Source organism: Balaenoptera borealis, assembly GCF_965194805.1.
Source record: "Balaenoptera borealis genome assembly, chromosome: 4".
NCBI classification, from domain to species: domain Eukaryota; kingdom Metazoa; phylum Chordata; class Mammalia; order Artiodactyla; family Balaenopteridae; genus Balaenoptera; species Balaenoptera borealis.
In genome coordinates, this window is record NC_138861.1 from 105,542,889 (window position 1) to 105,557,470 (window position 14,582).

Here is a 14,582-nt window from a genome sequence, read left to right on the forward strand (position 1 = left end):
CATGGGTTTTCTTAAAATTATTTCTTGTAGCTTTAATTTTCAATTTTTTAGCTATCCGTAGACATATTCCCAGTATGTATTGCTGTGTTTTAAATTCATAGTTTATTTTTATTCTTTTTGATTTTGAAGTTTATCAGATTAACAACATATCTGAATCATTGAAGCTTCATCTTTGTAAATTCAACATTATAATAGTAATAAAAATAACTACATTTTAGTAACAAATACATAGGCAGTTGTTTTCTAACAGTTTATTTTTCCTAAAATGTTATATTGTTGTGTCTTCATCCAATCACAGATATAACCGCAATACATTACATAGGCAGTGATTCAACCGTTGTACATTTCAGTTATTTAAAACAGGAAAATTTTATGCTGAGTTCTAAAAACTAGATTGGTTGTACATAGAGTCACAGATTACCTAAAGTATGTGTCCCACATATTACTAGTCCTAGTAAATGCTAAGTATCGCTCTCTTATTCATCATCATATTTTCTATGCTTTCTGTTTTGTTCAGCGTACATTATTCCTACTTTCCCAAAGCATCATCTGGGCAGCCTTGAATAGGAAGCAGTCATGTTTCTGTTGAATGAGCAGTCAATGGCTGTTCACTGCAGAACAGTGGAAAAGGTGACCAAGGGTGGATTTTAAACATTTTATATCTAGTCTCTTTGTTTCTTCATATCACTTGGCAGTGCCAGCTCCTTCTCTGTTCTTTTTTCCTATGTAGTGCCTTCCCAGTCATGTATTGTTGCTAAAACCACAAGACGAGTTGGTGATGGCCATGTGTCAGATACAAGTGTTAATTTTTAGGTCATGAATTAGTAGATCATCAAAATATGAAATGTTAAAATGTTAAGGATTACCTGTCACAAATATAAAGTTTTTTCTCTTGCAAAAATTATAGGGGATGGAGTGTTAGATCTCTCTACAAAGAAAACCAGCATAAAATCTGAAGAGTCATCCATATGTGATCCTTCTTCTGAAAATTCAATGGCTGGGTAAGCAATATCTAGGAAATATAATTTAATATTAATATAAAATTATGGAGAGAACTCTTAATACTACTCTGAATAGATTGACATATATAGTTTTCTTCCAGAATTTTTGTCACTCATAAGTGTGTGTCTCTCATATCTTTCATTTGTCCTTTCTCTTTCTTTTTTATTCTTTCTGTTAAAGAAAAGTTATCAGAACAATCACCAAACTTTAGTTCATGTTACTAAAATGAACTACCAAATTAATCATAGAATACAAACTAAGAAGCAGGACGAGTAAAGAGAATTTTAAATTCAATATTTAGGAGGCAATTTTAAGGAAAATATGTAATTTCACTATTTAATTTTTTTAAACAATCAACCAGTTTTAAAAGTACTTTACTTACTAATTCTTATAACTAACTTAACAGTGTTTAGATTTTTTTCATTGTGTTCTAGGTGTGGTGGCAGACTACTTTACCTAGTAATCACCACAAAAAATCCTTTCATGCTTTAAAAGCTGTTGTTAAATTAATTAAATAGTTAATAGTGAAATGCTGTTCTGTTGGATTTTTGGATTTTTTTTTTTTTGGTAACTTTTGCATCTTCCCATTAACAAACTGCATAGGAAGCTTTTTAGTAACATTTAAATCTCAGATGTAGAGTGTAATCTGTTTCAACTAAGGCTGTAATAGCTTTTTGAGTCATGAGGTATAGTGAGCTTTCTGTTTAAGAAACTTTAAAAGTTACAGTGATACATTTGAAATAGAAATAACATGTATAAAATCTAAAAGTATTTTACCCAAATATAACTTATCTACTTGTTTCAGATTTTAAGTTTTTATCTAGAGAAAAATTAATCTTGTGGAAATATGGGGTATTTGTGTTTGGAAATATTCTTGCTGCTACAAATTTCCTTTAAAGGGGTTGACTCTTTTATTACTTGTTTAGCGGTAACGTCACTTTTCTACTAACAAAAACTCCTTTAGGATTTGGGTATTTTATATAATGGAACTCTAATTGTAAAAAAATTATAAGTGTTGCTCTGCAAGCACCTGTCAGAGGAATAGCAACATCATGAGAATATTTTTACAAATACTGAGTTAGGATTTTATGTTCTTGGAAGGTCTGCCCGTTGAGGCCACCGTATGATTGACACATTGTCCTACCAGGACTATAGCGTTTGCTTTGATAAGGAGCAACTACTACATCTCACAGACTTAAAAGAGTCATAAGCAGTGATGTTACCTAAGCAAGGAGTATAATAAAGGAGTGGACCCTCCCCTTCCATAGCTGTGTGAGAGTCTCTCATGCATCAGTTTACCATCGTTTCATTCCATCCATCCAGGAGACTACACAGAAACAGAGAGGACTATGTGGAAAGAAGTGCTGAGTTTGCAGATGGTTTGCTCTCAAAAGCTTTGAAAGACATTCAGTCTGGAGCACTGGACATAAATAAAGCAGGCATACTTTATGGCATACCTCAAAAAACTTTACTTCTCCACTTAGAAGCCTTACCAGCAGGGAAGCCTGCATCTTTTAAAAACAAAACTCGAGATTTCAATGATAGTTACTCATATAAAGACAGTAAAGAAACTTGTGCAGTGCTGCAAAAAGTAGCCTTGTGGGCGAGAGCTCAAGCAGAGCGCACAGAAAAAAGTAAACTCAATCTACTTGAAACCTCAGAATTAAAATTCCCAACAGCTTCCAGTTACCTCCATCAGTTAACTCTACAGAAAATGGTTACTCAATTTAAAGAAAAAAATGAAAGCCTACAATATGAAACACATCCTACTGTACAGTTAAAAATTCCTCAGCTACGAGTAAGTTCTGTTTCAAAACCACAACCTGATGGTCCTGGTCTGCTGGATGTTATGTATCAAGTTTCCAAAACCTCTCCAGTCCTGGAAGGATCAGCTCTCCAAAAACTGAAAAATATACTCCCTAAACAGAACAAAATAGAATGTTCTGGGCCCGTAACTCACTCAAGTGTTGACTCTTATTTTCTACATGGGGACCTCTCTCCTTTGTGTCTTAATTCTAAAAATGGAACAGTTGATGGAACCTCTGAAAATACTGAAGATGGGTTGGATCGAAAAGATAATAAGCAGCCCAGGAAAAAACGTGGCCGTTATCGGCAATATGATCATGAAATAATGGAAGAGGCTATTGCAATGGTAATGAGCGGAAAAATGAGTGTTTCCAAAGCACAAGGAATTTATGGGGTACCTCACAGCACTTTAGAATACAAGGTAAAAGAAAGATCTGGAACACTGAAGACTCCTCCGAAGAAGAAACTCCGATTACCAGACACTGGGTTATATAATGTGACAGATTCAGGGACTGGCAGCTGCAAAAACAGCGGCAAGCCTGTGTAGATTACTTGTTAGGAAAACGTGTGTATGTGCGTGTGTGTATGTGCGTGTGCGTGTGTGTGTGCGTGTTTGCGTGTGTATGTGCACAAGTGTGTATTTGTGTGTCTGTATACACACATGTGGGAATTACAGATGCTCACTCTGACAGGAGACATGACATTTTACAGTTCAAAAACCACTTACATGCCTTTTGAAAAAAAAGTTTTATTCAGGGTTTTCACTGTGGACAGAACTATATAGTTGCTTACTTAATTCTGATAGTTTGTATTTAATCCTTGTATAAATAGGTGAAAAAGATTCAGGTTTTCTTTAGTAGTCAATAGCATAAAGCATTGTGGGAAAACAAGTAATTGTCAAGTGAAACATTTTTATTGGTGGAAGACCACTCCAGCCATTCAGTTGAACCATCTTATAATGGAAATATATTAATAGTTTGTAAACATTTTTGCATAGCATACTTACATTTGTTGTAAGTATATCAAACAACCAATCAAAGTTTAAACAGACAGCTATCTCCACACTAATAAAAATTAATATATACAGTATTAGTACACTACAGTGCATTCTATGAAATATGAAATGCACTCAAGTGCATCCACCAGGAATAGAAAAGAAAACCTTAAATGATATGTATAATGAAATTTAATATTTATCATTTAATAGTTGATTTAGCAGGAAGTTGGGGTTTATAAGGTATATACTTTAAAAAAAACTGACACATAGTTAACCCCAGCAGCTATAGAGTCCTTTAATGTAAGATGGAATACTAAGAACAAAAAGTAATTTAAATTTAATTATTAAAATAATTTAATTTTGTTTTTCATTTGAAAAATAAGCTAATGTGTAAGGTTAGAAAAGAAAGTTGGAATGCAACTTAGAGCATGTTTATAATGTGCACAGAAAAAGCTTGAGAATGATAATTTTGGTTTAAATGTGCTGGTTAGTTGATGTTATGACTACTTTAAATTTTAAGGATTGTGACACACTCCTACTATTGAAAAACCTCAGTGTAACTTTAATATATTTGCTGCTGTGACATTTCAAAACATTTTCAGTTTATCAAAATGAATTACAGATTTCATTTTGGTGGGCGATACATTATCATTTTGCTAATAACCAAATTTGCAGTTTGTTCAGGGTCTTGAATAGATTTACAGATATTTAACACTGAAGCTGTTTTGAACTTTCAGTAATGTAAACTCTCTACTAATTGGGTAGTTTGAAGCTGGGCAGTGCATTTTAACTTTTACTAGACTCATAAGAGAGACCAGTAATTTTATATAGCAGTTTCAAAATGTGGTTCAGAGTATCCATGTTGGATTTATGAAGTATGCAGTTTTAGTGGTAAAATGTTATAAAGCATGTGCCTCCATAGAAAGAATGGGGATTTGCTTCATAAATTCAAAATTCTTCGAGTGCCCCTTTTCTCTATTAAAATTCAGGTTCTGATCATTTTTTCTAACCCAGTTTTCCTAAGTCCAAAAGGAATACTTAAAGCTGAATTTAAAAAATAAGTGCACCTTGTCAAATACATGTGTTTTTACACTTGTGTTTGTGTGTATCTAATAATCACATATACATGTAATACTAAAGAAATTTTCAGCTATTACATTTAAAAACTGCTTACATATCTTTAAGGAAACTGAAGAGTGGGAAACTACACAACCGAGTAGTTATTTGGTCTCTTAGATCCATACTGAACCCTCTTCAGCTATTAATGTTACCTGCATACTAGGGTATGAATCCTCTTGCTTTTTTTTTCCCACTAAGAAAGTATACATAATAGATTGCAAAACAGCAGATGTCAGGGTCATCTTTCTTTTTAAAGAATTAAGCCATATTTTGTGAGGGCCAGAACTTGGATTATTTAATATATTTCCCCTTCCCCCCCCCATTGAAAAACAAAGTTAAAGTAAATGTTTCAACACAATTTTATTGACCTCTTTATACAGAATTTTACTTGCAAGAATTTGGGGGCTTGAATGCATTACATAATATTTATATTGTATTGAGCTTTTTTATTCCTCACACTATATTTACATTAATAAATTGATTGAGAAGTTTATAGTAAAGGGATACTTACAGAACACTTTTATATCATTTAAAAGATGACCTGACCAAAAACTTTACAGGATTCATAAAATCAGGGATCATTTTGCTATTGACTTCACAGTGATCAGTAGTTTTATAGGTAATATTATAGTTAATTTGCAGCATTTTAGTACTTGTATTATTTATTTTTGGTCAGAAATAGTAAATTAAATATTTTTTGATAGTTTATAGGTAATGATCAACCCATAACTTTTAAAAGAAACAAAATGTTTCTAATTATTGAGTTAACTTTTGATTATACAAACTAGGAAAGGCAGGGAAATTTATGGGTTCCCCTTCTCCCCAGTGATTCTATTAAGATGTTCTTTATGTTAAACTTTCAAAGTACTTTATAAATTTAGTTACCAGTTACTACTTATTAACTGACAATTTTCTGAAAAATCCAGTTTCAGCAGACTTTTAATGAAGGTGAAAGCAACCCTTATGTGCTTTCTACTTATTTGAATGTTCCTCAAGTATTTTATATTTAAAAAAAAAAAAAAGGAAAAGAAAAAACAGTGCCTCTGTTTTTAGAAAACTACTGCTCAGTAAAGTTGTTTAAACCATTTCTGGTAGCTAATGACAATTTTATATTAAATTGTATACTAACTTTAGTGAGACGGATTTTTTTAGTTGTTTACAGTACAAATACTTGTATTTGTTTTTTAATTGCAGTATTTCCAATGTCGCAGTAATTTAGTAAAACTCTGTGGCTGCCTTGATTTTGACAGATTTTGTTAATATAAACTGATTGTTAGGCAATTAGTTATATTTATGCATAAATCAATTGCACTATAATTCATGAATTATTTATTACAATATTTTCTAATGAATTCATGTATCTGTCTTGTGTTGTAAATGTACTGTAATTCTGTTTCTACTTTGTGTTGTTATATATCTAAATCTGATTGTATGAATTTTAATTGTTCAGTTAACGTGTTTCTAGGTTGTAATTTGTAGTAAAGCACTTCAATGCTTTTGCACTTAAATTTACAACACTGTTGGTGTGTGATTGATTTACTCATTCAGTAAAAGAAAAAAAAAGAAAAGCAAAGAAAAAACTGACTACACTGGCTTCTTTGATTCACTCTAGGAAGCAGTTTTATTAATATTAATATTAGAAATTAACTTTCTCCAAAGACAACTATTTCAACAACAAAACTTGTAATGGCAAAATGGATAGAAACTTACCAAAAAAAAACCAGAGTTTTTAATATATAAATCAAACAGGAAAAGGTTAGAAAAAAATTCTAGCATGAAAAACAAGGGACCTGTGAAACATACAATTTTAGAATCAATTGAGAATAAATTCTAGATTGGAGGCTTATGTGTATTCAACTATTTACTTACATATTAGGTTTTTCTTTGAGATTCTAACATACAAGAAATATGGAAAAGAAAAAAATTGAAGGCAAATAAGCATATTGTGGAGTTTTATAATTTGAGAACTTAGTTATCTAATATCATATATATATATATATATATATATAAAATCTTAATACCTGAATATCTAATTAGTAACTTTTAAAAGCTGTTCTTCATACGGCATTAGATAGAAATTACTGGCCACTGTGGTATTTTTGAGATTTTTGAAGTTCCATTATTAAAAATAATAAGTATAGACTTCCTTGGAAAGTCAAAAGAGAGCTATAAAAATCAGTGGTTTTCAGAATAGTTAACACTAGTCATGAATTTTTATTATTTCTACTCTAGACTTTACTAACAGAAAAAAATCATTTGAGCCTTTCAGGAACTGTTATGAAAGCATATTAATCTTTAAAATATAGTGCAATGTATTTTTCTGAGAAACATGTAAAATCTCTTTATTTAGTCACAGATATGTTTAATAGGCCATAACATAACTTTTAAAGAAACCTGTTGGAAATGTGTCTATCAGAACTTTTGGGGTTTTCTTTTGCTTATGTGAAAATTAATAATTTTTAATTTACTGAGAAAGAGTATAATATCACTTATATTTTCTTATTTGATAGTTAACATTTACTCCTGCCTTTGTTCTCTACATAGGTTTCTTGAATTATCCAGTAGTGAGTCTTCAGAGTCAGTTCAATTATTTTACACTCCCAACCATGAAAACATTTACAAAAAATTATTTTCAGAAAAGAAAGGATACTGAGGTCATGTCCTGTCTTCATCTGTCTAGAGGTGGCAGTGGACTTAAAAAGTTTTACTGTAATTTCGTATTTCTTATCTCTTTGATAGCTACTTTATGTCAAATCACATGCTAGTTTTAGTAGTGAAACATTGGTTGAATCTAGTAAAGATACCTTTTTTCTAGAAAAATTTTGATCTAGTTTGCAAAATTTGCTTTGTTGTTTTTGTTACTCAACGTAATTTTTATAAAATGGAGATAAAATATTGCATACTTATCTGTGAAACAGGGTAAGCCAGTTTTAGGGAGGAAAATGTTTTAAATCTCACTTTTCGTTTTAAAAGAAAAATTCTTTAATTTTTAATATTCATGAACATAATAACCCTTTATTTAAACAAAATACAATGTTCTATAGCAATTCATAATCAGCATATTTCAACTCCAACCCTAAATAAAATTTCTATAAGTTAGGAACTAACAACAACAAATATAAGAAATCACAAGTGGGAGCCTATTTTCATGTACAGAGTTTGGTGATATGTTTAATTTAAATAGATACTTTTCTGAAACAGAATTCTTTTAATATATTTTTATTCTTCTTGCTGCTGGTATTGGATTAAAAAGCCTTTTGTAGACCTCTACATTGGTTGCTAAGTAATCCTGGGTTTTAGTTAACATTAGATGTATGTTAGTTTTTGCAGTGGGACATTTTCCAGCATTTGAAATTAAATAATTAGGTAAGTAATGCCTTTAGTTTTGATGTAATTAATTTAGTATCTAAAATCAATTAAAAGTAGATTTCATTTTTAAATAGCTTCAATTTTTATTTTCTTATTAGGTTAAAAGGCCTGCAGTTTAATCTTAGAAAAGACATTCTGTTATTTATATGAAATCTAAATCCCTTAATTGTGACTATGCAAAACTTTTTTATTCATAATTTTATTTCCACTACCTTGAAAAATATCTATTTTAAATAAAGATAAGAAAGATTTTCTCCTACATCTTATTTTTCTTATTTGTACTAATATGGACTGATAACCATCAAAATAATTTATAAAATGTCAACTTTACAAAAATTTTAACTCCTTCTGAAGCACTTTACATTAAATATTCTTAATATATCCAAAGCACTAAACATTAGCAATCTCTAAATATAATCATATCTATCATCAACAGCAGCTTTTATATCACAAAAAATAGGGCTTTGCTTTGACTCATATTTTGTCATAGGAAATTAATTATCACCAGTGCTTCATTTTATTTTTGCTAAACAATAATGAAGATGTCACTATTGCAGCTCTCCATAGGAGTTAGCAGTCCAGCAATACCAAAATATCTTTTGTACAAACTCTGTTAAAATTAAAATTCCTTACGATATTAGTATTTTTGCTGTAATTCATTTTTTGTTTGATTTTTATTTTTAGTTCAACTGTTGATGCAAAATCAGAGGAAGCTACTAAAATGGAAAAAGGAAAATCAGCATTAAGCAAAGTTTTGGAATCTTTGTGCATACATCACCAGCAACAAGTTTTGGCTATGTTGAAATTTCTAGTCCAAGAGCAGAATGCTGCTTCTCTTTGCTGTTGTAATACATCATATTCTGTGTCTTCAGAATCTCAAAATCCCCTTATTGAAGATGATTTAGATGGGCTATTCTGTAGTTGTGAATATAGGCTGGCAGAAAGAGGGTATTTACACAATGAAAGACAAAGCCCTGGTTTTGTGCCTCTGCCAGTCTGTATTAAAGATATACATTGTTTATCTTGCCAAACTGTAACTATTGAACACATTAAGACAGTAGTGAATAGAGGAATTGCAAACAGTTATAATTCTCACAGGTGTTGTTCTGGACTGTTACCAAACATTCATTCCACAAAATCAGCCTTTCAGACTCCTCTTTCATCAAGGGAAATATGTGATGTTTCAGTAAGTCTTAAAGACGTTTGTAGATCTCGAAGTCCCTCACCCCCACCATTATCACCTGTACAGACTGAAGGATTTGAAAAATTGAAAGATGTCATCTCAGAGCTTTCAGCCTTAGAAAATAACATACTTGAAACAAACATTAACCAGCCTCCATCTCTGACACCAGCAGAAATAAGCAGTGACAAAGATGATCATGAAGGTAAAATGCATAAAACTAAAAAATCCAGTAACTCTGATTGTTTGCTCTTGGAAGACAGCAATAATTGTACTACAAATCAAGAAGAAGGTGAAACTACTGTAATTTTTCAAGATTTAATGGATCGTATCAATGAAAAGTTAAAATCAATAGAAACGATAGATATGACAAACCTTATAAAATTATCTAGCAGTGATTGTAATAGAGATAATGATTTAAAATTGAGAGATTTAATAACCTCTCTCTTACATAATGCAAAGGCCAGTGATTACAGTTTTATGGAATTACTGAGTCAACATGATAAAAAGGTAGAAAATAAAATTATTCAGACAAGATTTCGAAAGCGTCAAGAAACCTTACTTGCAATGCGCAACTCTCCTGATTCACCCATATTTAGAAGGCAGTCTTTACAGATAAAAAGAGAACTTGCTAGTCTTGATGATAACTTTATAAGAAAAAAATACACTGAAAAAAATCCAAGGAAATTTATGTGCTGTGATGAACTATTTTCAGCGGACAAAGAAGAATTCTATCATTGCCAAGGGCCTTCTTTACAAAATTCTAAAAGCCTTCAAGATAATCATCATGCAGAAACATTTTCACCAGATTATGGATTACAATCATTGCAACTACCTCTTAATTTAGAAACTAACTTGGCTTTTGATGCATTTTCAGAAAGCTTTAAAACAACTTCTGAGAAAAGGAGCATAAGAAGATCACAGGAGAAATCTGTGGCTGGAAAAAATTTTTTGCAAAATCATAAAGAGAATCCAAAATTAGAGAATATTCAAACTCCTTTGAAAAGTGATGTCCCTGGACTTTTGAGCAGAACTAAACGAAATATTGTACCTCCAGGGTGGTATTCTATATATGTAACAAATAATTATATTTTCAAAAAATCCCCTAAGGCCAAAAAAGCTTCTGACTCTACAAAAAAAAAAGATCCAGTAAAAAATATTCAGATTGAAAGCTCACACAATATAAATTTAAACAAAATTGCAATGAATTCTAATTTACAAGTTGTTGTGGAACGTTTGGAAGATACAATAAATATGGCCAAAAAGTCTTGGAATAATCAGTCATTATCGGAAGGATATAAAGCATCCAAGAAATTGATAGAAATTGATGGTAAAGATCAACATGCTGGTAGAAATATGACTCTTACTGTAAGTAGAATGACATGCAAAGAGCAGAGTTTATCAAAATCCATAGTGGCATCTCCCAATATTAAAAGCAATCATATACCTGCAATAGATTTGAATAACAAAAGGCTTGATAACCAGAAAAAGTCATCTGTTTTAAATACAGGTAGCTTGATTTCCAGTGTTGAAAATGTACCAACAAAATATGAAGCCATTGAAAGCTCTTCTTTTGCCAACTATTCTAGTCCTATCAAACTCATGTTTTTATCTGAGGTTAAAAGCAGTGAAGGAGTCAAATATACTTTAACTTCAGTTGGTAATTCTGAATCAAATCGCTGTCTTCCTTCGGAAAAACGACCAACTCATCAAGTAAATGAAAAAAAAAAAGAAACAAATGAGAATACCCCAAATGCTAACTTTGAAAATTGTAGTTCTAATCTTAATGATAGTGACGGTCTCCAAAAAGAACTAAACAAATTTAATTGTGCAAAAGAAACTGCAGAATCCTCTGCAGTGTTTACAGATGATATGAATAGTGATAAGCCACAAGAGGAACCTAAGGAATATTCAAGCAGTGCTATTGATTCATCTTTTAAAAGAAAACCAGGTAGACCTAAAAAAATAGGTCCCCAGGTTGTGAAACAGATTAAGCGACCAATTGGAAGACCACCAAAACCTAAAACTGACCAAACGGACATCACCATTTGCCAAAATCAGTCCTTTAGTGCTGAAAAGAAAAGCCCAGAATCTCTCATATCAGAAGTAAAAGAAGGTATATATAAAAAGAGTATTATAGTAACTGTTATTTATGGAAGGTCAAGAAGAACTAAAAGGCATGTTTCTGAAGGAAGTGTAAGCATAAGCAATGGTATGTCTTTAAGTAATAACATTGCTGATTTTCCAACAGAATATAATAGTCTCAGAAATATTAGAGAATATGAAATAGACTCGGGTGAAAGAATAAGTGCTATTTCAAGTCTGACTACTGAAACTGAGACCTTGGGGTCTGGCTTTGAATATGTTAGACCTATCAAGAACAAGTCTGTGATACCTCAACCTTCCAAGAACATTATTCGACCAAATCAGAAGTCTTTGGCAATAATTAGGAAGCCTGGTAGACCCGCAAAAGTGAAAATCTCTGGCATATCTGTGACTATTAATAGAATTTCACCTCAGGAGAGAGAAGTAAGTATTAGCAGCTGCTTACCTCCTTTAGAACAAGAGAATATATTAGAAAAAAATCTGCCTGAAGTAAAATATGATCACCAGTGCACCGTGGATACAAGGCACACTGAAGCTGACGAATTTAAGAATGGATCAAAAAGTATGGTTGCTACTATACCTTTGAGACATTCTATTAGGGATCGAAAACCATCTCTGCATTTCTTACATTCATTAGCATCTTCTGGTTCACTTATTTATAGAAATGCTCTGCTCCATAAATCATGTAAACTCCATTTGCAGAAAGGTAAATGTCAGAAGGACAAACATAAGCAGTCAAGGATTAAAATAGCTTCCAAAGGTACACCAGGAGCTAGAAATTCAAGGAATGCAAAAAAGCGTTTGGAAGATAAGTTAATACCCATTTCTGAAGTATCCTTGGACCCTATAATTTCATCAAACCCTTTGCTCAGGTGGTGGGCTGCTTCTACTTCAAACGATTCCTTATTAGAGGAATTAAACAATAGATTTGAGCAAATAACAAATGCTTGGTTGCCCGTGAGTGGAGATGAAGCTGAAAATTGTGTTCATAAAAAAAGAGAACACATTGAAAATGATAACTTCAAAATAGCAAGCCCTTTGGACACCTGTTTTTTAGAACTTGAAGTTTCACCTGTAAAAATGCTTTTTCGGAAAAAGTATGATTTGAATGAACTCTGTACCTGGTTTATGCAAACAACAGAAACACAGTCTCTTTCACTAGTTAGAAAAGCAAATGCACGAAACCCTTTGGAAGTAATAAATACCAGAGGAATTAAATTAGGGACCAAATATTCTGATTTTAATACCAGCCCCTTCAGAAAGCACTTTAAAAAATTTGCACTATCTTCTCCTTCAAAATCAGCAGGGAAGTTGCATATACTGCATAAAATGGTTAGCTCTCCACTCTTAAATGTGAAAAGTAATTTAACACTAACTAGGTTAAAAAGAACTGAGTTTAAGAGGTTGCGACATGAAAGGTGGAGAAGAGAGGGAAAGCTGCACAGCCGTGGAACAGGTGCTTGGATCTCTAAAAGGAGGAACTTAAGATTTTTTTGCCAGAACCAATTTTTGAGTAAGACTGAGGGAGGAACAAATGCTGACATCCCACGCCAAGGAAAAAACACTGTAGATAATCAGTTGATTTTGCCGCCTAAGGTCAGGGATGACTTTTTGCAACAGAGGGTGGCAATGTCTGACTTCAAAACACATGGTAGTTTAGAGAATAAATTTAAGTCAGAAGCAAAGGAGAATGGAACAAACTGCAGCCAAAAAGATTTTGAAAAGGGCCCAAGACTAGGAAATGTATGTCCAAATAATTGGAGGTCAAAAACCTTAAAAGATTGTAGAATATTTTTGAGGAAGATCAACTATCTTGAACACAGAAATACTTTTAAGTTAAATACAATCATTTACCCTCCTGAATCTGTTAACAGTGGAAGTAATCATCAAACTCACATAGAAGACTCAAAGCACATTACCTTAAGATCCCATTCTGCTAGGCAAAATTCTTTTAAAAAGCAATCTAAAGAAATAGAAAATGCTAAAGCAAATAGTCCTTCAAGCAATAAATTTCCTAGCCAACTTGACAATAGTAAATTAAATAAATGTGTTAACTATGACAAGAATCCTTCTGATAATTCTGAAGTTCTTAGCAAATTGAACAAAAGAAAAAGACCACCATGGAAGACCACAGAAATGTCAACAAAAAGACATAAACGGCAGTCTTGCAACAGTGGACAAATGGCAAACTATTATTCAAAATCCCAACTAGGTAAGTTTTTCTCTCCTTAATTTTAAAGTTTCATTGTAGGTGCCTTGAGTAAAGTATGAGATAATGGGGAGAAAAAGAACAGCTGATTTAGTTTTATTTCCAAAATATTTGGACAATCTAATTTCTTGGCACCTAGTATGAAACTCATGAAATTAGGTGCTGCTCAATGTCCCAGTGCACTTCCCCACATCTAAATGTGTCCAGGATTTCAAGCAAATTAAAGTATATTTGAGACATAGAAAGCTTCTAAAAATATTAATGTGAACATTACCTGCTTTTGCATCTAATAGTTCTAATATAAAATATAGAAAAACGGTTTGACAAATAAATATGCCCAAGTAACTATCTAAAAATTAACTACTACACTACAGGCTAATATATATTTATTGTCTTGATTTGAGACCATCTGGAAGGAAGTAAAAACTATCTCATGGCTAAATTGATAAAGACTATAACATGTAACAATCCTAGGGTATCAGTCTCACATTCACCATTAAGTTGTTAGGCCCTTTGGTACTACTTTGGGAACCACTTTAAGATTTTATTTATTTAAAGAGTGTCAAGGAACAAGATTTTTTTTCCAATAAATCAGCAACTTGTTGAATAGTTTTTTCATATCTGACATTGAACTAGATTCCATGGATATAAAGGATTTCTTTACGGAGGTAATCCATAGCCTAGCAAGGGAGAAAGTCGTATACTGGTAATTTTAAGGTAATGCTAAATTCAGAATGCAAACTGAAATTACTTTACCAAGTAATTATGGACTTTACTCAGTTATACTGACCTGA

General features: G+C 32.0%; 1 protein-coding gene across 23 annotated transcripts in view; it reads left to right on the forward strand.

Moving 5' to 3' along the window:
- The window catches only part of LCORL (ligand dependent nuclear receptor corepressor like), a 185,035-nt gene that overhangs the window by 153,134 nt on the left and 17,319 nt on the right, over positions 1-14,582 (forward strand). For 9 of the 23 annotated variants that reach the window (XM_082391837.1, XM_082391854.1, XM_082391857.1 and 6 more), the window contains 2 exons: positions 884-1,001; positions 8,978-12,002. The exons of 1 other annotated variant lie outside the window; for it this stretch is intronic. In XM_082391837.1, the coding sequence (XP_082247963.1) occupies positions 884-1,001; positions 8,978-12,002 (3,143 nt within the window). Of the gene's footprint in view, positions 1-883; positions 1,003-2,325; positions 6,445-8,977; positions 12,003-14,582 lie in introns of those variants that run through there. 13 more of the 23 variants (XR_014244608.1, XM_082391843.1, XM_082391845.1 and 10 more) reach the window with 8 other exon arrangements.